This window comes from Botrytis deweyae, assembly GCF_014898535.1.
Source record: "Botrytis deweyae strain B1 chromosome Unknown BDEW_001, whole genome shotgun sequence".
Classification (NCBI taxonomy): domain Eukaryota; kingdom Fungi; phylum Ascomycota; class Leotiomycetes; order Helotiales; family Sclerotiniaceae; genus Botrytis; species Botrytis deweyae.
Genome location: NW_024066208.1, coordinates 398522 through 420556, shown reverse-complemented (window position 1 = coordinate 420556; position 22035 = coordinate 398522). Strand labels below are relative to the sequence as shown.

The 22035-nt window shown below is 43.1% G+C and overlaps 7 protein-coding genes across 7 annotated transcripts; 4 read left to right on the top strand and 3 right to left on the bottom strand.

Annotated features, from left to right (window-relative positions):
- Window positions 1-874: 874 nt before the first annotated feature.
- Window positions 875-6030, top strand: EAE98_000144 (uncharacterized protein; the record flags this gene model as incomplete). The annotated part of the gene is made up of 10 exons (XM_038947762.1): window positions 875-1174; window positions 1225-1864; window positions 1923-2247; window positions 2316-3303; window positions 3403-3928; window positions 3988-4373; window positions 4479-4537; window positions 4587-5216; window positions 5271-5449; window positions 5507-6030. The coding sequence occupies 10 exons, from the start codon at window positions 875-877 to the stop codon at window positions 6028-6030; spliced, it is 4557 nt and encodes a 1518-aa protein (XP_038815439.1).
- Window positions 6031-6345: 315 nt separating this feature from the next.
- On the bottom strand, window positions 6346-7176 carry EAE98_000143 (uncharacterized protein; the record flags this gene model as incomplete). Its single annotated transcript, XM_038947761.1, has 2 exons — window positions 6346-6601; window positions 6670-7176. The coding sequence occupies 2 exons, from the start codon at window positions 7174-7176 to the stop codon at window positions 6380-6382; spliced, it is 729 nt and encodes a 242-aa protein (XP_038815438.1). The 3' UTR covers window positions 6346-6379.
- Window positions 7177-8355: 1179 nt separating this feature from the next.
- Window positions 8356-9273, top strand: EAE98_000142 (uncharacterized protein; the record flags this gene model as incomplete). The annotated part of the gene is made up of 1 exon (XM_038947760.1): window positions 8356-9273. The coding sequence occupies one exon, from the start codon at window positions 8356-8358 to the stop codon at window positions 9271-9273; it is 918 nt and encodes a 305-aa protein (XP_038815437.1).
- Window positions 9274-9852: 579 nt separating this feature from the next.
- EAE98_000141 (uncharacterized protein) lies at window positions 9853-10476 on the bottom strand (the record flags this gene model as incomplete). The annotated part of the gene is made up of 1 exon (XM_038947759.1): window positions 9853-10476. One exon carries the CDS (start codon window positions 10474-10476, stop codon window positions 9853-9855), a length of 624 nt encoding a protein of 207 aa, XP_038815436.1.
- Window positions 10477-13560: 3084 nt separating this feature from the next.
- EAE98_000140 (uncharacterized protein) lies at window positions 13561-14093 on the top strand (the record flags this gene model as incomplete). Its single annotated transcript, XM_038947758.1, has 3 exons — window positions 13561-13594; window positions 13646-13969; window positions 14047-14093. 3 exons carry the CDS (start codon window positions 13561-13563, stop codon window positions 14091-14093), a joined length of 405 nt encoding a protein of 134 aa, XP_038815435.1.
- Window positions 14094-14405: 312 nt separating this feature from the next.
- EAE98_000139 (uncharacterized protein) lies at window positions 14406-15806 on the bottom strand (the record flags this gene model as incomplete). The annotated part of the gene is made up of 4 exons (XM_038947757.1): window positions 14406-14536; window positions 14591-15506; window positions 15556-15662; window positions 15716-15806. The coding sequence occupies 4 exons, from the start codon at window positions 15804-15806 to the stop codon at window positions 14406-14408; spliced, it is 1245 nt and encodes a 414-aa protein (XP_038815434.1).
- Window positions 15807-18739: 2933 nt separating this feature from the next.
- EAE98_000138 (uncharacterized protein) lies at window positions 18740-21454 on the top strand (the record flags this gene model as incomplete). Its single annotated transcript, XM_038947756.1, has 1 exon — window positions 18740-21454. One exon carries the CDS (start codon window positions 18740-18742, stop codon window positions 21452-21454), a length of 2715 nt encoding a protein of 904 aa, XP_038815433.1.
- Between the last annotated feature and the right edge of the window lie 581 nt (window positions 21455-22035).

Here is a 22035-nt window from a genome sequence, read left to right as displayed (position 1 = left end):
TATTAATACACCACCCACCCTGATTGCAATCAATCTACATGAAGCAACGGTTATCTATCTGCTTGTCCTATTGAGGGCGGCGTGAGAAATTGAACCCCGCATGGATCATCCGGAAAATGTATCAAATGTGATCAAATAGACGGCATACCGCCAAAACGGCTCACATACATTATGCATCTCGCAGGTGTGCGTTCTTATCACTGATTCGCTCCATGAACCATGGATGATATAGGATGTCTTGTGCGTTGATTGTATCGTATTCCGCAACAAACGGATGTCAATGAAGGAGTTGGTTGGGCGACACGCACAATCTTTATGTCAACCCTGCGGAAGCTTTCAATTGACAGCTATAGCGGGGCTCATTGATGCATCTACTGCGTCTCTTACATGACATGGTCACCGCCAATTTGGCAGCCCAGCGCCGCGCTTGTATATGCTTCCTACATTCACTGAGCTTCAGTATCCATCATTCGTTCTCGTTTCATGTCGAAAGTAGGTAGTGAGCTACTGAACAGCAACCGTATGAGGCCTAGACCTAACATAATGCCTTTACCAGTGGGCCTGCGGGATCGCGGGTAGTAAAGCGTGGTGGGGGTTGAGAGGCTTAGGGTTGGGTTAATCCTGCAAACATTTCGATCATCCATCAACCCTTTTATCTGTTTTGCCACACATCTGACTGCATGAGTCGTCGATAATTCACTATCGCAATCATGCGAGATACCAACCACTACCCTGGGAAGCGCGTATTTCCTACTCAAAATTCGCGCAGCTCCTTATCAATCCTAAATGACTATAAAATTTCTCTTATCAGCACCTTTTCTCAATTGTCTTTGTATGCCTTTTTTCGCAAAATTTCAAAAATAATCCAGCGAGGATGCAAGTTCAAAGCATCGTTGCAGAAGTCATTGGACTGGCTGCTATCGGAGGGTTTACAGTTCCATCGATTGTAACGATCTCGCGTACTCCATACCGACGAAAGGGTACTTCAAGCTGGGGTGATAATAAGGATGGAAACACAACCACCGCCAGTGAAAACAGTTTCAACTCCAAGGCCCCGAAGATATGCTTGTCTATATTTATTATCTTGGGTGTCTTAACGTTTGTTCTGAAAACCCTTCAATTCGGTAGTACTACTTATTTCCTTGAGCAATTTGCAACTAATAGTGTGGGTTGGGTGAGTGTTTGATCTAAAATATTTCACAGCAGTGATGCTAATTATGGTAGATCTTGTTGACGATACAAGTGTTCGCTGTATGCTATACGAAAGATACTCTCGTGAGCTACACACAAGGCACATACACTGCAGCTTCTTGCTTTGCTTTCCTTTGTATGGTCATCATTGAGGACCAAGAAACTCTGAGAAGCTCATGGTCGATTTCTACTGCCCTATCTATTACCCAGATGACTACTCTGCTTGCTGTTGGGACCGCGAGTATATCGATACCACGACGACCGCAGGTTTTCTATCATGGGAGGCTGGTTCTAAATGAATTCAACGTTTCTTTCCTCAGTCGATTCTCATTCTCGTCAATAGGGTATTTGCTCACAAAGGCGAAGCGGCAAAACAATTTAGATATGGAAGAACTCCCAACAATGCACTACGCAAAAAGATCAAAGACTCTCAGTCGTGCATGGATGGCTAACAGTAGCACTGGTCGATTGTGGGTGAGGTTGTTGAAGGTGTATAAATGGTCACTTATTTTACAAATTGTTCTCGGGTTAATCCATGCTTTTCTTGCCATTGGCCCACAACTAGCAATCTTCAAAATACTAAACGCAATGGAGTCAGGGCAAACTGGAAAGCAGCTAGGATTCTATATACTGGCTTTTGGGCTTGCCACCATTTTAGCTTCTTGGGTTGAAGGTATGTGTCAATCACTAAAACCTATCTCTATTATTATTGACCTAACATTGCATAATAGCCATGCAAGATATTACAAGCACGAGCCTAGTTTCTGTTCCAATGCGAGCTCAACTATCAGCTTTGATATTTGAGAAAACTATGCGGCGCAAAGATGCAAAAGGCAGGCCTGCAATGGCGGGACCCGAGAATGGCATTTCTTCTGATGAGATCGACCCTGATAAAACATCCCAGAAAATTCTCAATTTGATTGGAGTGGACACTGGAAGAATTTGTGATTGTGCCAGGCAAACGTTCGAAATCGTTCAAGCCCCCGGCCGGATCATCATATCTGTAGCGTTTCTGGTTACGTTATTGAGCTGGCAGGGAATTCTACTTGGCTTCTGGTGCGTTTACCTACGTCCCCATCCTCTCTTAATGATTTTCATTTATAACCCTGAGACTAACTTACTAGTTTCATTATCATAACTTTTCCCATTACACGTCGCTACGCAAAGAAATTTACAGTGTCGCAGGGGTTTCTGATGCAGACTAGAGATAAGAAAGCTGCAATTATTGGCGAAGCTCTTCAAGGGTTCCGCCAGATCAAATTCTCCGCCCTTGAGGATCGATGGGAAAGATCAATCATGGCAATGCGAGACATTGAGCTTACAGCAACGTGGGATGTTCTGATGTCCAGAATAATGTTGATTTCATGTTGGATTTTAAATCCGCTCATGACCGCCGCCATTGCACTGGGAGTCCACTCATATATTTACCAACAACTAACACCCGCACAAGCGTTCACTGCCATTGGAGTATTTCTACAATTGGATCATTGTATGCAATGTCTCCCCAACATAATAACACAGATGATTGCTGCCAACGTATCGCTGCAACGTGTTGAGAGTTTTCTTAATTCGCCAGAACTCGGGAACATTCTTTCTAGCCCAATAGAACCACTCGTACCCACAGACTCCGATTTGCCCGTGATAGTTTTCGAAAATGCGAGAATAAGCTGGCCCACCGACACCGAGTACTTAGATAACGAAAGTGATCGGTTTATTCTTCGAGATATCAATGTCTCATTCCCAGTTAACAAATTGACAATCATCTGCGGGAAAACTGGTTCCGGAAAAAGTTTGTTGTTGAGTTCAATGCTTGGCGAAGCAGAGCTTATCTCTGGCAAAATTAGGGTACCGGAAAGGCCACTTGATTGTTATGACCAGCACGCGAATAAAGACAACTGGATTGTTCCGAACTCGATTGCTTTTGTTGCACAGATCCCCTGGATAGAAAATTGTACAGTCAGAGAGAACGTTTTATTTGGCCTTCCGCTAGATTTGGATCGTTATGAACAAGTCATTGAAGCTTGTGCTCTGACCAAAGATCTTCAACTCCTGTCAGACGGGCATGAAACTGAGATTGGGACTGGTGGAATCAATTTAAGTGGTGGCCAAAGAGTAAGTAATACATACCCGTACTATTCTCGTCGCATCTCGAGTTTTCTATTGCCATCAAACTCAACTTTATGATACAAAACTAACCTATTGGTGATGTAGTGGCGGTTAACTTTGGCAAGAGCCTTGTATTCACGTGCTGGAATTGTTTTGCTAGACGATATATTTAGTGCTGTTGATGTTCATGTTGGCCAGTTCATCCTTAATAATGCTCTAGTCGGCAAGCTGAGCGCTGGCCGTACTATCATATTAGCAACACACCATTTATCTTTGTGCAAAGCGCATGTCAAGTCTATCGTAGAGCTTGAGGATGGTATTGTCAAGCAATTTTCTAGCGTTCAGGAATTGGAAGAATATCTTGGTGCACCCGTCGAAAGCCTGGATGATACTGACGAGACTCTAATTGCTATGGAAGACGATTTAAAGGAAGATACCATCGTAGGTACATCAGGTTGCAATTCTCCGACGACGAAAAAGACAGATCCTCTCAAGTTTGTTTTAGACGAATTTCGCAAGGAAGGAAATATTGGATCTTCAGTTTATTCAAAATGGCTCAAGTCTTGTGGTGGATGGACTATCGGGATTATGTTCCTTCTGATTTATACCATGACCACCTTATTTAATCTTGGTAAGATATTTTCTTCTTCACAGTGATTTATGAGGATAAACACTGACACTCATCTTTAGGCCGAACATATTGGCTTCGATTCTGGACTAGTACCGATGGTGAGAACGAGCGCAATCTACATGCAAGATTTGATCAACCGCAAATTTTCATGACTTCTTCGACGTTCGATAGAAACGGTACCGTGCCATCATCTGATGTGTCAGGAAAACACAGCACAACCTTTTATCTCGGAATCTATTTTGCCCTATGCATCGCCATGAGCATCTTCCGTATCTACGGTTATATCTATGCATACAAGCAGTGCATTCGGGGTTCCAAAAAGCTCTTTAAGACAATGTTATTCAAAGTTCTAAGAGCTCCTCTACGTTGGATAGACACTGTCCCATTTGGAAGGGTTATGAATAGATTTACCACTGACTTCAACACAGTCGACTTTGAGATTGTTGTAAGTATGACTATTTCCATCTATATTCCCCTTGATTGATTGATTGGTCTATTCTATGGAATTTTTCACGCTGGAATGCTCCTATTTCTGACATTTTTGCCTCAGGATACACTCACATGGGGAGTCGGTGATGTTTTCAGGTTATTCGGCATAGCAATTGCAGGGTAAGTAGTAGACCCTCGTTGAACACACCTCTGCTAATGAGATAAAAAGGATGTTCTTATCACCATACGTAATATTTCTAACAGTTGCTGTATCTACATTCTCCGCATATTTAGCGCTCCAAGCTATTACAGCGGCGAGAGCAATTAGACGCCTGGATTCGACCAACAGATCACTCATATTCGAACAATTTCGAACAATTTTGATTGGCATAACTACAATACGAGCTTTCGAAAAGAGAGATGTTTACCTTGAAAAGGTGTATCGTAGGATCGATGATGCAAGCTCAACACTTTGGAATACCACTTTATGTCATAACTGGCTCGTTTGGAGGATAGGCGGCATGGCTTCGGCGGCATACACAATGTCAATCGCGGCGATTGTAGCCGCTACTGTGACTGATGCAGGGCTTGCAGGTTTTGTCCTTGCTATATCTTTGGAATTTTCAAGTGCCCTATTTTGGTCACTTTTTCATGCAGGTTTCCTGGAATTACGAATGAACGCAGCGGAGCGTGTGATTGAATATACAGAAATGCCTACAGAGACGTTAGATGGCGAAGAGCCTCCCGCAAGCTGGCCAACAGCTGGGTGTTTGGAAGTGAAAGACCTAGCCGTTGCATACAATCACGATCTGGAGCCTGTCTTGAAAGGACTGAACTTCAGCATTGATCGACAAATGAGGTGAATATCCGGAATCTGTCCCTCCACTAAACTTCAAGTCTAACATGATATTAGGGTTGGGATTGTTGGTCGCACTGGATCCGGAAAATCTACGCTAACCTTGGCACTCTTTCGTTTTCTGGAAGCGAGAGAAGGCAGCATTGTTATCGACGGCTATGATATCTCGAAGCTAAAGCTACAATCTTTGCGCCGTAATCTAGCCATCATTCCTCAAGATCCAGTGTTGTTTTCAGGTTAGAGCTCTCCGGATTCTCGAAAAGGAAAAAGAAAAAGCACTGACAGAATCTTAGGCACACTTCGGAGCAATTTAGATGCAGATAATGAATACGATGACACAGCGCTCTTCGACGCCCTTCGCCGAGTCCACCTCATCAATGAATCTGACTCCGGTATATCAACACCATCATCGAACACATCTCAAAATCAAAACATCTTCCTCTCCCTAAACAGCTCCATCGCCGAAGGTGGTCTTAATCTTTCCCAAGGCCAACGCCAACTCCTATGCCTCGCACGTGCTATTATTCGCCGCCCCAAAATTCTTATTCTCGATGAGGCGACGTCTTCTGTAGACGTTCAAACGGATGCGCTTATTCAGCAAAGCATTCGCGAAGAATTTGTAGATAGCACGCTGTTGGTTATTGCACATAGACTTAGTACAGTAGGGGATTTTGATAAGATTCTAGTGATGAATGATGGGCAAGTAGCCGAGATGGGAAGTCCAAAGGAGTTAATTGACAAGAAGGGAATGTTTTGGGGTATGGTGAAAGAGAGTGGAGAGGTGGATAAATTGGTTGGTATGAGTAAGGATTCATAGAGGATTTTGGTCAGATGCTCTCGTGCATGTTGACTAGATTGGAACTAATGTATGCAAGAATGTCAAAATTATATTTCCTCACTGTAACAGGTTCTATCCTTTCGTTGTGAAGCATTCCTTTGATGTTTTATTGGAAACAAGTACATTTCACGAGATTTCGAAAAACTTAATATCACGGGAAAATTATGTTTGAACTTGGCAGAACAAGATCTTTCCGAAAATCATTTTCATTTCATTTAACATACTGTTCTCTCCACCCTACATCTTGACAATATTTACTGGAACTTATCCTCACCTCCCCACAACAAAGACCCAAAATCTGGCTCCTTTATCGTCTACTGTTCGAGAATCAGGTCACAGGAATAGCACGATGACTAAAAACACTAGTCCGACCAAGAGCTGCTCTCCAGACCGGCTTACTTTCACTAAGAAGCACTTTCTCTCTCAAAGCACTCGCGTTGCGGCATTGATGCTCATGGCCCATACCATCTATCCCATCCACCACTTTGCCCATGGCATTCGTCGTAGGTTTAGGAACTTCAAGAGTATCATCAGCCGTGCATATAATTCCCTGATAGACAGCACAAAATTAGTTTAATAATACTTTCATGCACAAACCCAAAAAGATGAATAACCCACCTGCGCAATATAATCCAAACAATGCAAAAAATGCAACGGATTCTTCGACCACTCTGCCCCCTGAACCTCATGATCATGATTCATCGGCCCCCCAAATAACATCGTTCTAATCATGCCCAAACAATGCAATTGATGAAACATGGTTACTCCGTACCCCTTCGTAACCCCCTCTCCTTCATCTACCATGATGAACCCGCCGTTGGGAGTGAGAAGATATTCATCCCAGTCTACATCCTCCGGGTCTCCGAGCGCGGCTTCGAGCGCGGGGATCGGGGTGAAGATTTTCGGGTGGAATTCGCTTTGGGGGATTGAGTTCGCTCCGCTGGTGTGGTCGTGGGCTTCGGGACAGATTTGATAGACGATGAGGTTTTGGACGGGGGCGAGGAAGGGGAGGATTTGTTTGTGGGCTAGGAGAAGGAATGTTGATATTATTGCTGTGGAGAGGAAGATGGTGGATAAGATGAAGCGAAGAGGTGAGCGAGTGCTGGGTTTGAATTTATTTTCCATACTTGCTGTGGATGTGTGAGTTTTGTGATCGAATCTTCAAACCTAAAAGTCAGGAGCTATATTCTCTTGACTATAGAATAAAAGTAATGCGGCTTACATATACTGAGCCTTATGCTATAACGGCCGGAACACACCTGGATCTTCAATCTGCAAGCAGGGATATAGGACAAAATGAAAGCCACAGAGTTTTTATACTTGGAGAAACGCAAAATGGCTGTTTACTGGTCATGCCTTTGGATGCTATAACAATGATATGAGCTGTGATTTACTCGCTCGGAGCAGATACTCGAACCCAACTCTGATATTCAAGAAATCCCGAGTATTACATAAACTGTATACTTAACACTAGAGCATACATCGGGATCCGAACGAACATTAGTTGGCTCCAACATCAACAACCCGAAACACTCTCCCAAAGATCATCAATCGCACAACGAAACAGACAAAACACCGATTCGGAAACCGTATCGTTATCTTCGTCAAGTACCTACCTATCGAAACTTGCTTTCAATCCTAAAGATCCCCCTCGTTACGATAACTATCCTTGCTGCAACGGCCATCTAATCTCTAGCGTATGTCGCACACGTATATCCACGTGTAGTTTCCATCAAAAACATACCTAGATAATCGAAACAACTACCGGTTGTGCAAAGCTGATAAGAAGATCATGCTGTGTAGCCAACAAGCGAGGATTCGAGTCCAATAAAGTTCAACATGACGATAATATCAGATCAACCCTCTTATCGACACGTCATATAAATCTTTACTGTGTTATTTTGATGAGTTGATTGCTGCAAGGAAGTGATCATGAAGGGGCGGGGTTTACAGAAATTATAAATAAAGATAAGGAAATTTTGTGTGCTGGCGGAAGCTGTGTTGGTTTCTCTGCAGATGCGGTTGCAATGAAGAATATGTGATATGACATCTATGAGGGAAATAATCTTGAAGGAAAATCAAGATTTTTGGCAAGTACTGTAGTACTACAATTGATTGAAGCCGAAAACTCTATCTCTTATAGAATTCCGGGATTGGGCCGTTCCCCATATTCTTTGGTTGCTTGACAAGCCATATTTCAAAGACGAATGCTTATGTTTGTTTTCGTGAAATCTGAGTGTGAGATTTCTCAATTTTTCAATCTTCGAACCGTTTTTTCCCTTTTTCCACAGAAGTCCAAAAATCATGTCAGCTTTATACAGTCCCGAAGCCACACACTACGAAAGTCTCGAGGACCAAAAACTTCCCAAATCAGAGAGAGAAGATAATGATGACTTCTCTAAAGCAGACGAGGGAGAGTTGTTTCTCGAGCGTCATGACTTCCCCTCTCATCAAAAGCAACACAGTCATAAGCGAAAAATCTACATCGTGGCCGCCGTCGCTATATTCATTGCTCTCGCATCAATCACATTCGGAACATACTCGACGTTGCGTTTTCAGGCCTTGAAGCATAGTTACAACAGCGAATCTACTCAGCAGCCATCACCATCAGAAGCTCACTCTCATGAAAGCCATGGAGGAGGCCACGAGCACAAGCATGAGCACTCTCCCGTCTCATCCACTCAAACCAGCTATTCCTCACGCCCGGACCTAGATTGCGGTGACAGTGAAGCCACTGCAAAAGCCACAGGCTGCACTTTTAACGTAATGGCATTTTCCTACGTTCCAGCCGCATGTAACGGCAGTGAAATTATGAGCTCTTTTGTCGACAAACATGCCAATCTACCTCTGGACGGAGCCGGAATCTTCCCCTGGTACCGCTGGGCCAACCGGACCGAGCCTGTCCCGCAAGATGCAGACGAGCTTAGTAAATATACATTTATTTGGACGACCCATGAATGGCACATTGCGAATTGCTTATATAATTGGGCTTTAACTACCGATGCGATTTCGAGGGTTCTCGACAACGAGAAAAATGTTTGGATCTTGCAGGATGCGGTTCAAGGGGGTCATATCGCGCACTGTAATGGCTTGGTTTCTGATAGAGTGACAAGTGGTCTGACGCCTTTGAGAGCATTCAGGGCAATTGGACGTTGTGTAAAATTAGACACTGACGGTATTGCTTCTTTGAGCAATGATCCCTATAGAAGCCATGTGGATTGAGATGTTTGCGGGTTTTGCTCGGCGCAGAAATTTCCAGATTTATGTAAAGGAATATAAGAAAATTAGTATATAAGACAGAATCTGAGCCTACCTTATAGGCTACCAGCAGACTTTGCAGGGTTTACGTGATATAGAGCCATGCATTTGCGCAGTATTCTGACTTGCTATTTACCAAATGTGAAAAATGGCCCAACTCTGAAGCCCAAACGGCCATCGTGATATTTGAAAGATAGACGTTATACATTTCAAGCATTTAATAGTGAAAGACAAACAATTTGATAAGAGGCAGCCATGAATGAAAAGCTTGGATTTCGCACAAATGCGTTGAGAAACTGCCTTGAGCCACCAAACATGTATGCTTGTAAGTTTCCCAGTCCTTCACTTGATGGCCTAGGTGAAACCACTTTCATATGCTACATAGATGAAGTTCAATAAATGAAAATGTTTAATGACAATCTCATTTCACCGAAAATAAAATGAAGCTCATGGATGAACGCTGGGCCACTATCGTAAACAGCCACTTTAGAGATAAGTTCACCGTCCATAGATAGTTTCGTTTAGTATATCTGCTGTGCCAAGTCACTCTTCAAACTCCACACTCAATTCAATATCCTTCCATCCTTCCCGCAAAAGTGCATAAGAAAACTCTGCCACTATGCCACGACCTTCGATTTCTATGATTTTCTCCTCTTCCACAAACCCTAGATTTCTCAACGTCGAGCGCATCGGTTCATTATCCCTCATTGTTCCAGCGACAGCTTGGAGACCAAATTTAAGAGTTAACTGAGTCAAAACACTAGCCGTCAATTTCCCCAATCCCTTGCCCCTCACCTCCTTATTCAGAACCACGCCGATGTTTGCGACTCCTGGCTTGACCACAAAAATATCACCAAACCCCACAACCTTCCCATCAACTTCAACGAGGACCTTCAAGCAATGAAAGTCCGTATTAGACTTTAAATATTGATCCTTCATATTGTCTTTCCATTTCGAGATGGCAACCTCATCCCAGACTTGGTCTTTGCTGTCTTGCAATTTATTGTTATCGGCGTTTGTCGCAAGGGGGAGCCAGACATCAAAGTGAGATGGTGTTGCGCGAAAGAATTTGACAGTTGGGTGTGAGGGAATAGTAATTGTCCATTTCTTGGTAAAGAAACTTGAGCGGTATTCTGAGGGTGGGGGTGAGGGTGAAGAGGAAGACATTGAAATAGATGCTATATATCGGCTTAATAACTGAACTTCTATCATTGGGTGAAGTATGAACTCTAGACAAGTCTTTAAAGACTTACTTTTTGAATATCCGATTGATATTTAAGTTGTTAATACTGCCCCGAAATGAAAAAAAAAGACTGATAAATGAAATCACGATCAATCAAATTGTAGTAAAGGGAGATAGGATCAAATCGACGGAGGATGATTTGAAAGTCATCAGTAGCGAAGATTGCTCTGCGTTAACAAAAGCTGTACCACGTGTTTTCAAAGATCGAGTGGAGAGTTCTATTGAAAAGTTTGATAGGGAATACAGAATCAGTATCTGATGCATGTAATATGATCTGTTGTGGTGGACTTCGTGAATCATAACTTCCATTCTTCTCACCACCTTCCCAATTGGGCGACGAACGATATCCGTCGCTGCTGTTTTCGATCACATCAGTGACATGAACGAGAACATCAGGAGATTATGCGTAGTAGGTAGGTATGATGGCTTCTCTCAGTATCGTACTCTGAAGATAGGTCAAACTACTCGTGGTAGATTGTTTCACACCTCCCTTTGTATCGGTTCTTGTTTGACTCCCATTCCGAGTATGTGCATCCCCTTCTCACATCTCACAGTAAGGTTGGTAGCAGTTGAAGTATAATGAACAGGACTTTGATCAAGCACTGCATTTATTCAAGACAATGAGATTTGATTAGGTAGATAAGATAAGATATAAAGTTTTTCACATCATCGAGCTAGCCACTTTGAATCTCCTGAATCACACCTAGTCTATTCCGACTGTCATCATCTCATCACTCATGATGAGTTAAAGAGATGTTTGAGAGTAAAACCTTTATCACATCGGTTTCACAATCTAAATAGTCAATTCCTCCGCAGTGTTCAAAAGCTTTGATCTCCTAACAAAAAGAATGACTGTTCCCTCACCAATACATCATCATACTCTATTTCCCATTCTCTATGCTAATTGGCCAATTTAATATCAATATCAATTAACTTCGATGACTCTTTCCCGCTCAGACAATACTGGAGCAGATGCAACTTATAAGAAAGCTTCGATAGTGGAGCGAGCGGAGAAACTACACGGTACAAGCCCAAGTATAGTCAATCATCTCGATTAGAATCCGAGAAGACATACAAGTCTAGATCACAATGAGTCTGACTATGACATATCACACGAAATTTTTATATCAAAATTTTCATCACCAATCTCGTTCTGGGGAACTCGGTCCAGAAATCAGTTATTCCGACCCAGCGGGCCGGGTTGGGAGTTTAAGCCTTTTCTTATACCGACATGTGAATCTAGTTTCGGAGTTCAGTGCGAGATGTGGCTGGGATCTGGGTACTCATTCATAGGGCCAAGTGGTGAAGCACGGAGTAGTAAGATGTTAGTTTTACGGCGTAGGAACTATTGTTCCTGCTTACATAGTAATGTTTGAAGTATTGTTAGATTCCAATGGAGCTATGTGATGAGAGTTTTTCCGTTTGGATGGCTGGATGCATAGATCAATTTACAAATACAATGTTGCCTTGGCTACCTAGCTGGCGATCACGATATGACACCAGGACCACAACACCAACACCCACCATGTCAACACCGGAATTTCCCACAAAACAGTCAAAAGAAGACAGGAGATAGATTGGAAATCAGGCAGCAGATCATTAGCCACAAGAAGCCACGGAATACCTGCATATCAGACACATTCATCCGCAATCCATTCGTGTATCTTTCGTAATGGAATTACTCATACATAGTTCGATATGGTTGATACCTGCACATACCGATTTCCAGTCGATCAGTTGTCGCGGCACAGTGAAATACATACATATCTATATTTGTTTGTTTGTTTGTTTGCTTTTGAGCTGATGGTATACGTGTACTCGAAACATCACCTGTCAACTTGCAGGACAATCGGGATCTCGAACAGGAATGCTTGAGTATAGGAAATGGATATCCTGATATCTGGGACTTAGAAAGTATCAAGCACAGAGCCATATGAAGAGAGAATGCTCAATAATCTCACTTTGAATAAAAATATATGATCACCCAATGAATGACGCATCTCCATGCCCCATACCCTAAGAACCCCATCCAAATTCTTCTCGCCATCCTATCCCATCCCATCCCATCCCATCCCATCCCAAACAAGCTCCCCGAGTACACCCCCTCCTCAACTTCACCTCACCAATCCACCACCAAATCCTGAGTCATCCGGCCTCGCTCCCACATTTTTTCCATCACCGCTACAGCAAGCAAAAGCTTACCTACTCAACCACCAATAACCTAACCTAACCCACGGAATACAGCATCAACAAGTGGAATAAGCGAACTCCGACCCCTTCATCACCCTATCCACACATCCACACATCCACACATCCACCCTCACCTTCAGCCTTATCCCAAACCCCTTCAAGCATAGCTCCACCACTCCTCCCTCTCCAGCATCCAACACATGCAAAGCGTGTACGCGGCCGGCCTTCCAATTGTTCTAAAAAAAAATTCACACATCAATTTTTTCTTGGATATGCATCGCTTGCATGGTTTGTTGGTTGGTAAGCATACAGACTCCATAGGTACCTATACCGTAGCTATTTTCTTTTCTCGACCGGGGCGGGCGAAAATGAGGCAAGCATGGGACGAGAAAGTTTTTCTAGTTTTTTCTTCTGATATCTTGCTCAGAATTGCTTAGTTGCTGGATTGCGTAGCGGGCGGAGTTTGCATGAGATGAGATGGGTTGGGGTTGGGATTCTGGATTCTCGGTTTGTTGTGACTGTTTTGCTTTTTCTGGGTTCGGTTTGTTGGAGTGGAGGTACATGGACGGGTGTCATAATTTTTTGGAGTCTGGGGTTGTGATGGATTTGAGTTGGATATATATAGAGGGAGAGATGCCTCGATTGCGAAGGCTTTCCATCATCACCATCATCATTATCATCATTATCATCAATCAGATATAAGAAGATATTAATTCACATAAAAGTAACACAACTATCTCAACATCAAATTCATTTTTCAAAGTCACAATCCTACCATCACCAACATCTCAAACATCATCAACAGTACATTTAAAAAAATGCCTGCCGGATTCCCCGCCTACCCAGCTTCGCGTATGTTTCCTCCCCCTTCTCTATCCCATAAACCCATCTAACAAACCATAGGTTTTCCAAACGAAAAACCCCCAACGCTCTTCCATCCCTCCTCTCCCAAATCCCCAAAAGCAACACCCGTCTCCTACTCCACCTCTAGATCCTATACTGCTACATCTTCCTCCTCTCCAAAAGATTCAATGGATACCATTACCACATACACTCCCGCAAACGATACCTCTTCACTCTACAGCACCACTTCCACCATTTCTCTTTTGAAGCATCCGCTTAGTACACTCAAAGCAAAGTTCTCGCATAAGGAGCATTCGAAGAGGGAAGCAGCCAAGTCGAACGAGAAAACCTTGATTGATCCCTCGACGCCAAGTGAGAAGACACGTACGTTCGACCCCAAAGCCTGATGTGATAGATATGAATGAAAGGATAGGAGGAGGCTGACTTGATTGGATTGGCAGCGAGACAATCACTCACGGAGACATACATGATCATGGCTATGAAGTAATCATAGCCAGCGTTCAATTTGTATGTTTGTTTGAATGGTGTTGTTACCGCAGATCCTTGGAATTTGAGGATTCTACGATATTGCTGCGAAATTATATATCTTTCGGTATGGGGTTCGGTGGAGTCTTTTTTTGGATCATTGGTGAAATACTGGTAGTGTCTGGATCAAAGCCAGATACTTATGAAACAATCCTATTCTAACTGGGAGCGGATGTCTTGGGAAACGGCGTTTTGGGAGCTCTAGTCTAGTGTTGGAAATTGACTTCTTGATTTTCATATCTGGTTAGGCTTTTAATAGATAAATTTAAGTTTCTCAAAAACTATCATCAAAATCATCTTTCATCGCAACTATACTTGGACTATTGTCAAGTTCGTCGGTATTGTCAAATCCAGCTCCTGCGGTGGTCAGAAGATCTTCAACGATTCTTTTACTTGCTTCTCGTGCTATAAGCAAGTTAGCTTGCATTGTCAACGGGTCAAAAAAGGGCAATAACATACCAGGAGTCTGTAATAATCTTGATTGCGGTAGGGAAAATTGAATGGTCTTTGGAGGACTCATTCCAAGTTCCTTGTAGATATCCTCCGCATCTTCATCACTATCGCTTTCCCACGTAATCTCATCTTTCTCTTTCTTCACAGATCTGGCAAAGATATCCTTTGACTTGCCTTTCGCAGGGGTTTGAACGCTTACACCGGGAGTGCGCGGTGCATTTTGTCTATATGGTTGTCTAATCGGCGAGCTGAATATATCAGCGTGTAATTGAGGTGCTGCAGCTGGCGGTGAAGACAATGGTGAATGGTTATCTCGCCATGAGGGTTTGTTGGCAGGTGTTTTCTTTTCTTTCCGATTTGTAAGTGGCGTAGCTTGGATTCGATAATTCTTCTCTAGCATTTTAAGGTATTGAGGATCTTTTGACTTTTGAGCCGTTGATGGTATGTAAGTTTGAGCATTTGACGGTAAATCATATAAAGTCGGGTCCATTCGATATGAGGCTGGGTCAAATGGGGATGAATCTGGTAACATTGACATATCCGGCGCCCTTTGCTTTGCTCCAGGTGTACTTGGTAGTTGTGTGTCATCTTCATCATCCTGTAATGTCGCTCCATTAAGTTCCCTCCTCAAGTCCTCGTATGGTGATGAGAAGTCTGCAAATTGTGCTTCTTTATCCTTTCTGGGAGGAGGAGCTCGAGGTGTGCTACCACTTATGTCATTATCTTCTAACATTGAATCATCCTGATCATAAGAATGATGTCCATCATCTTCCGTTCGGACAGTTTCATCATCAACGTGCGATGCAGTATATTGACTTGGTTCTTCGTGGGACTGGGCATATGAGACATCCTCCTCCTCGTCCTGTTGCTCTACTTGTAATAATGAGACATTGGCACTGGCTTCGAAAAATTGTTTCCAAAACTACCCCGCTATTAGTTACCTTTCAGGTATTCTCTAGATGTGCACCAACCTTTGACCCTTCCCAAACCGCATTTGAATGGTTGGCATATTGTTCGACGACCGGTAGGATACTTGTAGTAACGATGCGATGTGCTCGACTAAAGTTGTGATCAATTTCTGAGGTTGCGTTAGTAAACAAACAATGTTTTAGGAGAGAGGTGGAATCTTGCCTTGGAGAGTCAAAGTGATAGATTGCTCTAGCTTCTCAAGCTCTTCCGTAAGAGAAAGTGGTCTTGCAGACGACACACTAGCTCGAGACATACTTTTTACTGGAATTCGGTATCTCGTTCAGAGACTGGAATTTTTCGGGTTGCTGAGGGGTTGAAGCGACCGGCGCGTCACTGATTTGATTTTACCACGCAAAAGCAAAATGATTAAATGGCGTAGCACGTGATCATGGAGTTCTCAAGATTTGTTTACTTTAACTCTATTATATCTTTACTGCCCCCAGCATTTTATACTTTCAAGATAACATGGAAATCAATGCAAATCAAGTCTACCAGTATCAATATTATATTACGATCGTTGGTGATTCCCTCCTTTTGAGGTTTTGCAAAGTTTGTTTCTCTATCACAGTACCTAGTATCCTATCTACCAATGTGTTTGTTAACTGTCTAATCAGTGGTAATCAGCACTATCGATTCTGGTATAGTATACGGAGAACAGACTCCGCACTGTCCAGTATTTCCTTTCAACCTTAAGCTTAAAGGTAGAGAGATAGAGAGATAGAGAGATAGAGAGATCGAGAGATAGAGAGATAGATAGATATGGGCGATATGGATGGTATGGATGGATGGTATGGATGACATGGGGAAATTGGGTGTTCCGCGTTCAGACTCCCGTCAGTTCCCGCCAGTTCGCATCAATTCTTCCCGCTCATGCAACTGTTTTGCGCTGCAACTTCTGTGCCGTCTTCTCCTTTTTCTTATTCCAAGATTTCTTGTTTCTTATGGTACGCATTTACGATACAATATTGGTGTTTGATTGCACAGACACAGATACGAATTCTGGCTAAGCCTGTCATCTGATCAACATCAACCCCATCGGACCTACGAGTAGGCATCAACTGATTCAACTCGAATCAGAAGCACAGACAAGAACCCCCTGGGAATTTGGATCATATCCCTTGAGGATTATCACAAATCCACTCCATCCAGAAGAAGCCTTACAGCATCAGCATCAGCATCAGCATCACCGTTTGGATGTCTGCACTATTACTGGTGAATTCCGCAATTCTCTCCTTTTATTGACGTTATCTTTTTCGCATCGTTTATTTTGACACCCCGCTTCCCCCTCCCCCTCTCCCTCAGAGTCTCAGATTTTTACAGCCCTTTGCCTCCAATTGCTCAATAGGGAGGGAGCAAAGCAATCTGTTCTTGCGAGCACTTAGAAATATTGCAAGTCGATAAGTGGGCGAATTCGTTTTCCTTGTATCAAGAGAAATTCCAGACCTTCAGATCGCGATCTCTAACAGCCTAAAACATATCTTGACAATAGTCTTCAACTGCCATGGCCCATGACGACCATTGCCTCAAACTAGCAAAATTCTCCTCAAGAAACATGGACTGATAGGTAATATTTCACAAGCACGACAAGCATTCTATGGCTTATACTCCGTACACTACTCAGAGCAGAGAGCAAGTGGTGTGCATAAGGATTTCAACAATAGGATCACCCTTGCAGGAGCATCGACAGCTTTTATGCAGGAACTTTCGGTTTAGGTTCCACATTGCCGAGGCTCCATCTTTACCTACGATGTAACCGCCGTCTTTTAGAGATCAGCAGACAAATCATTGGGTAGACAATTTGGATATGTCTGTTACCTGCATCGTACGTACTGATATTGACGAATTTTCAAGGATAAGATGGTCGAATTGGGACACTCTACCAGTAATATAGGGGCTTCATGTACCCCTTAAAAGATCGATAATCGTTCTGCACAAGACGATTTACACTATTTTAATTCCGCATCGTACAACTCTCAACCACTCAAGTACTGATTGTTAAGATTCACACAAGTGTGCCGGTGCGGGGCTTTCCCGTTGCAGAATCACCAAGCCAACATAGAACTTACTCGCTTGATGTTTTGCAATTAAAAAAAGTCAGATTTCAGAGTTCGAACACATCCAAACAATATCGAGAGATAACAAAAAACAAAACAAAAAGACTTCATCCATCCATCTCAAACTACCTCCAAGTCTCAAACTGGGGCAATCCGTGCGTCACAAGCCAAGGGACCCTATTCATTTATCTTCGGTTCGAGTTCACAGATGAAAATCAAAGCTAACTTCTAATTTCTAAGTTCTGAGTTCTCACGCTTTTATAGTTCCAAGATTATTTAAGCGGCATCCAGTAAGATTTTGGGAAATTAATTTCAAGCGGTCTAAACCATACCTTGTCTGCTATGTTTAGACTGTAGACTACGGAATTGACATGGGAGAAACCCTCTTCTCCAAAACTATTCAGCCAGTTTGGTCTCTGAGCGCTATGGGGAACGTGAAGTCTATTTATCCATGTCGCGGCCTTGTCAAGACCTTGTCACCGCGTGGACCTGGGTACTCTGTAAGAGAGAAGTTTTGTTTTTCTTATACAGCACGATGTACTTTCCTTCACTTTATCCAGTGACACTCCTTCACTACGTTTGTGTGCTCTCACATTTTCTTATGCTGTTTCATTTCTATCGTCATTCCTTGCATTCCTTCCTTTAAATGCTTTCCTCAGATATATCGAATCCTATCGTGTGTTGAGTTTTCTCGCATATAGGAGCTCGGTTGACATATTGTTAATTGCTTACAACGTCCTCCCCATCTCATCCGAGGAATCTCACTCGATATCAGGTCCACCCCTCTTATGATGCCTGTTCCGATCATAACAATTTGCGAAATTCACTGTCACTCACTGAATCAATCGTGATTTGCTGACTCGACTTTTCACCTTTGGATTTGTTTACATTGACCAAAAGCTCATTTTTCCACGACCACCACGACATATCACGAACACCACCAACGTACTTGCGAATCGAATTCACTTCAACGTTATCTGCTCAAGAACTTGCAGTGCTACTCTTCGATCCAGGATATCGAGACAATTGCGAGAATTCGAAGCTTGGCTCAATTGAGCTCTCCGAGCCACGATCTAGGGATCTGGTTTCTAGAATCATATAAATTACATAGGAAGCTTGGATAATCTTGACAATGTCAGTAGTTCTGGGAATGAGTTCTATGGGAGAGAGCATTAGCAATGATGAATCGTCATCGTCGTCCAACGCGCTCAGTCGCCGCGTTCGTCCGCCACCAATAAACACAAGTAACTCGGAGGAAGGCAGAGTTCCTCTGGGCAGTCGAAAAGTTAATCGTAAGGAGTCGAAAGGCGGTCTCCGAGGAATTTTCACCCGCAATAAATCTGAAAAGAATGTCGTATCGCCAGTGTTTGAAGAACACAAGCCAACTCCATCAGTCACATCACCAATGCCACTTTCACCAAAGCTGATGAGTCCAATCACAAGTCCTGTGGGAGATGGATTTTTTCGAAAGTTTGCTACGGGCAATGCGACTGAATCGTCGTCTCCAACTACACCAGCAACACCAGGGAGAGCTACTAGGACCCCATCTCGTTTGAATCTCAGAGCCAAATCGATCATGGACGGCAAAACTGCCGCCAAACCTGCATCGAAACCCACCCCAAAAACCTCGGTATTTGATCCACCGCCATTATTTCAAAGTTATCCTCAATCTGTAAAGCATGCTCGTCTTTCTGCTTTAACTTTATCAGCCGATGCCATTATCCGCATGTCGAATCACAAAAGGAATACCAGCCTACGAGATGAAATAGCACAAACAACCGAAATTGGGCCGGATGGGAAGAACACAACAATCAAACACAAAAGGCAAAGGTCAGGTTCAATATCCAAAGGTGAATGGACTCAAAAGATTTTTGTTTTGGTAACTTCCGGTTATCTTCTACAATATTCAGGCGAGGGAAATTTCGATCGATTGCCAGAAAAGATGATTCAATTGGGCAAGGAGTCTGTAGCTTTTGCATCAGACGTTATTCCTGGTAAACATTGGGTATTACAAGTATCTCAATCAATGAGTGCAGATGGAGTTCCAACGTCAGACTCTAGGTCTTTATTATCAAGACTTGCATTCAGAAGTGCAGATTACCGGAGAAATGCTACCAGTCTTCTGCTTGTCTTGGATAGTGCCGAAGAAATGGATGCTTGGATTGCTGTACTGAGGAAAGAAATTGAAACACTTGGAGGCAAAAAGCAGATTACGGAAATCGGAACTGTGAAGACAGAGGAGAACCCACCGGAATTGAAGAGTCAACCAAGTCATCGATATCTTGCTCAAAGAAGAGGCTCGGATCAAATTTCTATTCCATGCTCACCACATCGAGCTTCTAGTGATCGCCGCCCCTCGTGGCAGCAACCAGAGGGGCAAAATATAGAATTGGCTTTACCATGGTCAACTCCCCGTGAACGTCGTCCCTCTTGGCAGCCAGAAGAACAGAATATCGAGGAGATATCCTTACCTGAGCCCCTTCCACGTTGGTCACTACACGAAGCCCAAAGTGAAGCAGCTAACAGACCAACGACCGGGTGGGCATCAGTTACAAATAGTTCTAGTTCATATGAACAGAATTCAGAGGGTTTACGGGATAGTTTCAATAGATTATCATATTGCTCATCCGATCAACGAACTTACATCTCGTCTCCAGCAACGTCACCAACTAGGGATAGTACCTCTACCATGGAAGACTTGCCTCCTTTATCTCTGGATGCAGTACGAGAAAGGCCGAATGCAGCAGAGATCGTTGAACGCAGAAGATCATTACAAACACTTCAAGGGGTACGGGATCCTCTATCTCAAGTATCATCTCACCTTCAAAGTCCCCAGCAAACCTTGCGACAATCAAATTACGGTGTAACTTCCCGAACTATGAGAAGCCCATCGCCTGCAACACCAAATTTTAGCGTACCTGTCTCTTCAAGTAAGAGATTTTCAACTAGGACTCCGGCTGCGGAAAGACGACCATCGCTTCCTGCAATGAATCTAACCATGGAGACTCAGAAGAGAAACAAAAAGGGACCTCCAACGGCACTGTCCGTGGCTAGACCCTTGTCTCCTGTTATGGATACAACATCACCGAAACGAGTTCCGATACCTGTTACCTCTACCGAAACTTCACAGCAACCTTTTCAACGAACTAGATCATCGACAGTGGATACCAAATCACGCTCTCCAGCACGGTCTCCAATTGGAAAGCGATCAAGCAAAGAATTAAGGTCCGCTCGACGTGTCTCTAGTTTTACGCCATCAAACAATACATTAGAAGTTCGCGACCCAGATTTACGACGACACTCTAGTATGCAGGCAGTTCGTCAAACTACACCACCCATCGAATCTAATGGATCATGTGTATTCAAATTTCCCGAACCACTTTCACCAAAGGTTACTCCAGATAAAGAGTCATTGCCAATCCTTCAAGAATCTTTATTTCCGACCCAACCATTACCAACACTTCCAGAAATACCTGTCAAGCAAAGTCTACAGCGTCGTCCAAGAAGTATGCTTGCTTCTTCGGGGTATCAGCCACCAATCGCTGAAGAACCATCAAATCCTCCACGTCGCAAGCGACATTCTTCATCTTTCGCTCCTACAACCTTCTCTTCCCCTCTCAATCAAAAATCAAGTTATTCCTCTGGTTTAGTTTCGCCAGGCAGTGGATCCAGAAGACCTATTTCAAATAGAAGAAGCTTGCCAGCTCTTATGCACGGTGCTCCTCCAGCTCCTCCTCCAGATTGTGCTTTACCTCCTTTGCCTCCTGGAAGTGCTATAAGCACTATTGGAAGAACTAGGGGTACCTCTTTCGTGAATTCGAGAAGGGAAATTGGAGTGAAGGTTTGAACCTTCACTTTTCTGAGGAACTCTCAATCATCAATGAGATGAACTTAGAACTCTCATTCTTATTACGGCGTTCATGATACCAATTTTCTTATTTCCCATATTGTACATTCAAGTCTTTTTTTTTCTTTTCCTCAAACAATTTCATTTCTTCTTCCATTCTTTCTCCACTGTATTCTATTTCAAACATAATGTTCACCTTCACGAAACAAACATGACGCAGCACGGCAGGCGGTTTTTGCGTCTTTTCTTTTCTCGATAACCAGTACATACATTCATGATCTAATATTTAGAAAAGACTTTCCCATACGAAACGAAGGCGAGAACTTTTACGCTTTGTACTTATATGTATTTTAGGCTTGGGTGGGCAATTATGGGGTTGATATTCCATTTTAGTCTTGATGATTGAAATGGTCATACAAAAGTGTCGAAGAAAGAGAGTGCTGTGGGGCGAGATAATTCAATGGGTATGGAGATGAGGGCTGAGAATTGAATTGGTGGGAGAGGCTTATGGAATTCTGGTCACGTATTATGAATTGAGATGCGATGAAATAGGATATAACAAAGATATCAAAATTTACTCA